This window comes from Bufo gargarizans, chromosome 6 (assembly GCF_014858855.1).
Source record: "Bufo gargarizans isolate SCDJY-AF-19 chromosome 6, ASM1485885v1, whole genome shotgun sequence".
NCBI classification, from domain to species: Eukaryota; Metazoa; Chordata; class Amphibia; order Anura; family Bufonidae; genus Bufo; species Bufo gargarizans.
In genome coordinates this window covers 190953951-190962024 of record NC_058085.1, presented here as the reverse complement: position 1 = coordinate 190962024, position 8074 = coordinate 190953951, and the positions used below count along the sequence as shown (strand labels likewise).

The 8074-nt window shown below is 46.6% G+C and overlaps 1 protein-coding gene across 6 annotated transcripts in view; it reads left to right on the top strand.

Moving 5' to 3' along the window:
• Positions 1-37: 37 nt before the first annotated feature.
• PARG (poly(ADP-ribose) glycohydrolase) overlaps positions 38-8074 on the top strand; it is a 113309-nt gene continuing 105272 nt past the window's right edge. For 3 of the 6 annotated variants that reach the window (XM_044296740.1, XM_044296738.1, XM_044296736.1), the window contains exons 1-2: positions 106-299; positions 3282-3348. In XM_044296740.1, coding sequence (XP_044152675.1) covers positions 152-299; positions 3282-3348 — 215 coding nt within the window. In that variant the 5' untranslated portion in view covers positions 106-151. The other 3 variants (XM_044296739.1, XM_044296742.1, XM_044296741.1) reach the window with 3 other exon arrangements.

The following is an 8074-nucleotide window of genomic DNA, read 5'->3' as shown; positions in this document are numbered from 1 at the left end:
CCTGATGTACTGAGTCTGCGCAGATCGTTAGGGGTCGTCGCTAAAGTTCAGGATTAGCAGGAAGCGTAGAGAAAAAGGCTCCTGATTGTGTTTCTGTGCGTAAGTAGCGGCTCACGATGAGCGGACACTCCCCGGCGGCGTGTGCGGAGCTATGAGTACGGGTTCTGGAGCGGACAGAGTGGAAGAACCTTGTAGTAAGAGGAGCCGGACAGGAGAACCAGAGGCAGTTACCAGGGCGTCGGAGAAAGAGAGGGGCTACCCGGGAAGCCGGGGCCCCAGCACCACCGTGGGGAACAGAGGTGAAGTCTGCTCACCATTCCTAATGTAGCTAGCATCCAGAGTACCACCTGGAACCAGTGCTCCTCATGTATGGGGGCAGGAGGGGTTACTGTGTACCAGCTCTGAAAGTAGGGACCCCCAGAACAAGGGGTCAGGACCACATAGGAACCCATTCAGATGTGATAGGAGAGCCAGAACCTCCAAATCAGTGCTTACCACTCTGTCCTGGCACCACACCACTATCCCTGTGCCACAGCCCCTTTGTTTTGTGAGGTAAGATGACAGCCCCCTCCCCCACTGGTGTGACCATCAGGTACCATACAGTGACATGTCATCCCTGCCTACACCTGCTAAGGGAGACCCTGCCCTACTGAGAATGCAGCATGTTATAGAGCAGGAGGAGCAGAGCACATTGATAGTATGGAGAAGAAAGATTCAGTGAAACGCGCCAGGGACCGTTTTGGGGGCAGTTAAAAAAAAAAACACATTGCAATTTACTCATTTTGCCTTGAGTAAAAAATTTCTGCAGTTTTTGTCCTAAAGGGTTACATTTCAGAGAATACAAACGGATCTATTCTGAATGGATGCAGGCGGTTGTATTATCTGAACGGATCCGCACAAAACGTGAGTGTGAAAGTAGCCTTTCCGTTCTCCTGCTCCGTTATAGGACCCCATAGCCGGACTTTTGTCTCCGCTCCAAAATCATCTTCTGAGCGGAAACCTAACGGACCCCATTATAGTCTATGGGGTCCGTATGCTCCGTTCGGCTCAGTTATGTGCCTTCTCCGTCCTTTCCATTCTCCTGCTCCTATAACGGAGCAGGAGAACGGAAAGGCTGAACGCTGATGTGAACTCGGCCTTACCTGCAGAGTATCTTAGTTTCAGTTTTTCAGTGCTGTTCTCATGACTGGATGTATAGCCCTTATCTCCGAACTCCTGACAGCTGATAAACACTCTCTTAAAGGGATTTTTTGGATTTTGCTATTGATTACCTATCTTCTTCAGTCTGATCAGCTGGTTGAAGAGAAGGCCGTGCTCCGTGCCTTCTCTTCATTGTTCACCTGCTCGCTGTCGACATCACAGTGTTGAGCCGGTGTAATTACAGGCCATCTGATTCAATTCCGTGGGTGGTTTCTTCCTATTCAAGTGCACAGGAAGGAGCCGTCCCATTGAAGTGAATGGGATGGCTTCTTGTAATTACACCTGCTCATTGATGAGCTGTTGGCGGCAAGCAGGTAAACAATGAAGGGAAGGCATGGAGCGCAGACTTCTCTTTAGCCGGCTGATTGGCAAGGGTGCCGGACGCCTGCAGATCTGATATTGATGACCTATTCCAAGGATAGATCGTCAATATTAAAATCCCAAAAATCCCCTTTAGGGCTGAGTTGAAATCACAGTTTTTTTTTAACCAATAAGAATTTTGCTATAATGAGTGTTTGAGTTGTCAAGAGTTCAGAGATAAGGGCAATACATAGCTGTCAGGTCAGCAACATGAACTGAAACTAACATTACCTGCTGCTAGGCTGAAATTTAACCCTGTAACAGAAAATCTGCCGACAATTTCTTTTTCTAATGAAGACCAATTGAAAAAAAATGATTTGTAGCCCCAAATGAGTAAAATGCAATCGTAAATGCCCCCAGTGTCCATAGGCTTTGAATCTCTTCTCATTCTGCGCTCTGTTACCATGTGAGCGGTCTTCTCAGTGACTGATGGCTTCTCTGTACCAGTGTGTACATGGGTAGCCGTCCCTGATCACTCCTCCCCGTGTACAACTGAACACAGAATGAGAGGAGATAGAAATGTATAAATTACAACTTTTCCTGCCTCTTTTCCCACAAAACCATATATCCATCAGCTCAGCTCCTCCTGCTCTATAACATGGAACTGCAGATTACATAGCATTTTGCGGTGACAGGTTTTCTTTAGGGGGATTGTCCAGCTTGGCCAAACACTTTGGGGCAGCCCCCCATGCCAGACCTGTGGAGACAAGCATACATACAGCAGCTCCGCTCTGGCTCCTTCAGACCACCGCTGAGTTTGCCATACTCTGGTCCCAGCTTGTAAACACCCAAAGTGGACAGGGGTCACGGGTGCGGCTGCAGCCAACGAGTGGCTGCAGTGGTGACGTGTCCCTCGAGCGGCACATCTGTTCTGGAAGCACGTCCAGCACAGTGGTGGACTGAAGAATCAGCAATCACTGCCCTGCTATGGTGCCCTCTCAGCTCTGGAGCAAATGCCATGTTTCAAACTCTGACTTCCACCGTACATGTAGAGTGTATATCACCATGTTTATTTTTTTAAAAATTTTTTAGGTTCAGTATTGATGGCTTATCCGTGATATCTAATCGGCAGGGGTCTGACTCCTGGGACCCTCATTGGTCAGCTGTCTGAAGAGCATGTGGCACTCCGAGTCCTGTGGTCCTACTGAGCACAGTGCAGAACATTGAATAGCAGCTGTGCTTGGCATTACACTTCTATGGAATTGAGCTGTGCTGAGACCAAGTGACCAATTTCCATGGCTTAGGAAGCCAGACCTAATTGGTGGGGGAGCGGGGAGTTGGACCCTCACTGATCAGGCACTGAGGATAGGTCATCAAAATTGAACACCCAGACACCCCCCTTCAATACCAGTTTAGCTTGCAGTTGGTCTGCCAGTATCCCTGTGGTGCTTGCTGAAAATGATGTCAGATGTGTACAGGGAATAGATGTGAGTCACCCTGCAGCCCCCCACACACTTGCCCAAAAAAATTGCCTTTGGAATTGGAGGTCATAGGTACCTGATACTCCAAGTTTCCAGTTACATTTGCTAAACCTAGTAAGTTTTCAGGAATGGAAGATATCTGCCACCATATCAGCGGGTACAATCCAGGCAGATAAATCGATGTACACCAAGTCCTGGTCGTAGAAACCAAATAATGTGCTTAGAGTTGTTTCCTGTGGAGATCTCAGGGCTGTCTAATACACTTCTGGTAGATATAACTTGTATTTCCTTATTTTATAGTTTTCAAACAGAGGACCCTCCATCCTTGGTTAGGACATAAAGGAAGACGGGCGGACGAGATTAAAAGGTGAGCTGTGACTACGCTCTTTTAAAAAAAAAATATATATATATACACACACACACATACACACTGAACAAAAATATAAACACTACACTTTCGGTTTTGCTCCCATTTTGCATGAGCTCAACTCAAAGATCTGAAACATTTTCTACATACACAAAAGACCCATTACTCTCAATTATTGTTCACAAATCTGTCTAAGGCCGAATGCACATCTGTGGCATTGTGCCGTGTGATCAAACTGCACATTTCAGAGTGGACTTTTATTGTGGGCAGTCTAAGGCACAATAAAAAGTATTCAAGCTGTCTAATCAGCACCTTGATATGCCACACCTGTGAGGTGGGATGGATTATCTTGGCAAAGGAGAGGTGCTCACTAACACAGATTTAGGCCGAATGCACGCGGCCGTGAGCGGTCCGCGGAACCACGGGCTGGATTCCTGCTGAGAGCAGGAGAGCACGGCGTCATTGGTTGCTATGACGCCGTGCGCTCCCTGCTGCCGCCACAGTACAGTAATACACTGGTATAGATCATACCAGTGGATTAGTGTATTGCGGCGGCAGCAGGGAGCGCACGGCATCATAGCAACCAATGACGCCGTGCGCTCCTGTTCTCAGCAGGAATCCAGTCCTTGGTTCCGCGGACCGCTCACGGCCGCGTGCATTCGGCCTAAATCTGTGTTAGTGAGCACCTCTCCTTTGCCAAGATAATCCATCCCACCTCACAGGTGTGGCATATCAAGGTGCTGATTAGACAGCTTGAATATTTTTTATTGTGCCTTAGACTGCCCACAATAAAAGTCCACTCTGAAATGTGCAGTTTGATCACACGGCACGATGCCACAGATGTCGCAACGTTTGAGGGAGCGTGCAATTGTCATGCTGACTGCAGGAATGTCTACCAGAGCTGTTGCCCTGTGCAATGAATGTTCATTTCCCTTCCATGAGCCGTCTCCAAAGGAGTTTCAGAGACTTTGGCAGTACATCCAACCGGCCTCACAACCGCAGACCACGTGTAACCACACCATCCCAGGACCTCCACATCCAGCAAGTTCACCTCCATGATTGTCTGAGACCAGCCACCCGGACAGCTGCAGCAACAATCAGTTTGCGACTTTGCGTAACCAAAGAATTTCTGCACAAACTGTCTCGGGAAGCTCATCTGCATGATTGTCGTCCTCATCGGGGTCTGGACCTGACTGCAGTTCGTTGTTGTAACCAACTTGAGTGGGAAAATGCTCACATTCGATGGCGTCCAGCGCGTTGGGGAGGCGTTCTGTTCACGGATGAGACCCGGTTTTCACTGTTCAGGGCAGATGGCAGACAGCGTGTGGCGTCGTGTGGGTGAGCGGTTTGCTGATGTCAACGTTGTGGATCGAGTGGCCCATGGTGGCGGTGGGGTTATGGTATGGGCGGGTGTATGTTATGGACAATGAACACAGGTGCCATTTATTGATACTGTGATGAGATCCTGAGGCCCATTGTTGTGCCATTCATCCATGACCATCACCTCATGTTGCAGCATGGTAATGCATGCCCCCATATTGCAAGGATCTGTACACAATTCCTGGGAGCTGAAAACATCCCAGTTCTTGCATGGCCAGCATACTCGCCAGATATGTCACCCATTGAGCATGTTTGGGATGCTCTGGATCGGCGTATATGACAGCGTGTTCCAGTTCCTGCCAATATTCTGCAACTTCTCACAGCTATTGAACAGGAGTGGACCAACATTCCACAGGCCTCAATCAACAACCTGATCAACTCTATGTGACACTGTGCACATTTCAGAGTGGTCTTTTATTGTGGGCAGTCTAAGGCACACCTGTGCAATATTCATGCTGTCTAATCAGCACCTCGATATGCCACACCTGTGAGGTGGGATGGATTATCTCGGCAAAGGAGAAGTGCTCACTTAGGCCCCATGCACGCGGCCGTGTTTCACAGCCGTGTGCGGGCCGTGGAACCGCGGCCTGGATCCCTCCTGAGAGCAGGAGCGCACGGCGTCACTGGTTGCTATGACGCCGTGCGCCCCCTGCTGCCGACACAGTACAGTAATACACTGGTATAGATCATACCAGTGTATTACTGTATTGCGGCGCAGGCAGGGAGCGCACGGCGTCATAGCAACCAGTGACGCCGTGCGCTCCTGCTCTCAGGAGGGATCCAGGCCGCGGTTCCACGGCCCGCACACGGCTGTGAAACACGGCCTTGTGCATGGGGCCTAACACTGATTTAGATAGATTTGTGAACAATATTTGAGTAATGGATCTTTTGTGTATGTAGAAAATGTTTCAGATCTTTGAGTTTAGCTCATGCAAAATGGGAGCAAAACCGAAAGTGTTGCGTTTATATTTTTGTTTGTGCCTTGAAAAGTATTCATACCCCTTGAACTTTTTGACGTTATCCCCACAAACTTACCCACACAAAAGAAAATACATAGGTTTTTTAAAAAAAATTATATATAAAAATCTGGAAAGTGTAGTGTACATTTGTATTCAGCCTCCTGAGTCAATACTTTGTAGGACCACCTTTTGCTGCAATTACAGCTACAAGTCTTTTGGGGTATGTCTCTACAAACTTTGCACATTTTTCTTTGCAAAGTAGCTCAACCTCAGTCAGATTGGATGGAGAGCGTCTGTGAACAGCAATTTTCAAGTCTTGCCAGTGAGAGATTGAGGTCTGGACTTTAACTGGGCAATTCTAACACATAAATAGGCTTTGCTCTAAACCATTCCATCGTAGTTCTGGCTGTATGTTTAGTGCCGTTGCCCAGCTAGAAGGTAGACCTCCACCCCAGTCTCAAGTCTTCTGCAGCCTCTACCAGGTTTGCCTCCAGGATTGCCCTGTATTTAGCTCCATTCATGTTCCCATCAACTCTGACCAGCTTTCCTGTCCCCGCTGAAGACAAGCTTGGTGTGATCAGGGTGATGTGCAGTGTTAGTTTTCTGTCACACATACGGGGTCAATGATCATACTGGTGTAAAGTAAAACTGGCTTAGTTGCCCATAGCAACCAATCAGATTCCACCTTTCATTTTCCAAAGGAGATGTCAAAAGTGAAAGGTGGCATCTGATTAAGTCAGTTCTATTTTACACAAGTTTGATAAATGACCCCAATAGTGTTTTGCATTTAGGCCAACAAGTTCAACTTTGGTCTCATCTGACCTTGACACCTTCCCTTACATGGCTTCTATCAAACTTCTTATGGCTTGCTTTAAATATGTCTGTCTTCTTGCCACTCTTCCATAAAGGTCAGATTTGTGGAGTACACGACTAATAGCTGTCCTGTGGACAGATTCTTCCACCTGAGCTGTGGATCTCTGCAGCTCTTCCAGAGTGACCATGGGCCTATTGGATGCTTCTCTAAATAGTGCTCCTCTTGCCTCGGCTGTCAGTTTAGATGGACCGCCATGTCTTGGTAGGTTTGCAGTTGTGCCATACTCCTTCCATTTCTGGATGATAAATTGAACAGTGCTCCATGAGTTATTCAGAGCTTGGGATATTTTTATAACCTAACCCTGCTTTATACTTCTCCACAACTTTATCCCTGACCTGTCTGGTGTGTTCCTTTTTGTTTTTATGATGCTGTTTGATCACTAATGTCCTCTAACAAACCTCTGAGGCCTTCACAGGACAGATGCAGTTGGACCCTATTTGCTAAATGGGTGATTCTGAAGGCAATTGGTCACAGTGCATTTTATTTAGGGGTATCAGAGTACAGGGGGCTAAATATTCTTTTTACTTCACACATACTTGTACTTTGTGTTGGTCTATCAAACGAAATCCCAATAAAATACATTTAGGATTGTGAGTGTAATGTGAAAAAATGTGGAAAGGTTCAACAAGTATGAATACTTTTTCAAATATATATATACTCACAGAATAATAAACTAGGATCTATAGTATCCACACATCTTGTAGCTCCATAGCTGATGTAAAATGTATGTCACCATACTTGAACTCCGCCATGCTCCTGCCCTAATCATACCGTTCATCTACTGAATATTACCACCATTTACATCTAATGGAAGATCTGAGAAGGTAACACAGTGCAGTTACAGGCATGATAGTATAGTTGATAAATCTAATTTAAAGGGGGTCAGTGGTCACAATATACCATTACTTTAAAAGCAATCACAGATTGTTACATGTTAGTGTAGTATTTTTCACTTTACGATTTCTGGTGTGTTGGTGCAGATGCGGATCTAGTGCTGGTTTTTGGTGCGGATCCTGCACCCAGAATGCACAATATGGTGAAAGTAAATGGAGCCATTCATCTCCTCCGTGTGGATTTTAATACATGTTGCACTGGTAGATCTATACTTGCCTCAGCTGGAGGATGGAGCACATTTAAAGCTGCTGGAGGGCTTTTTTTTTCATATATTAGCCTTTACTTGGGTTACTGGCTGCAATAAGATATGATTGTGTAATGTAGAAGAGCCCTATAAACTTATTTTCTCCTTTAACAGACAGAAATCAAGAGTAAACAATCTCTGGTCCCTCCTGTAAATTGAAAGGGGGGTATTAAAGGATTTTGTGCATAGAGCTGAGGACATGGGCTGCTAGATGGCCGCTAGCACATCTGCAATACCCAGTCCCCATAGCTCTCTGCGCTTTTATTGTGTTAAAAAACAGTTTTGATCCATATGCAAATGACCTGATATGAGTCCTGTATCCGGAGATGAGTCAAGCGGAAAGGAGCCCAGCACCGCCCCACGTCCTCCGAATCT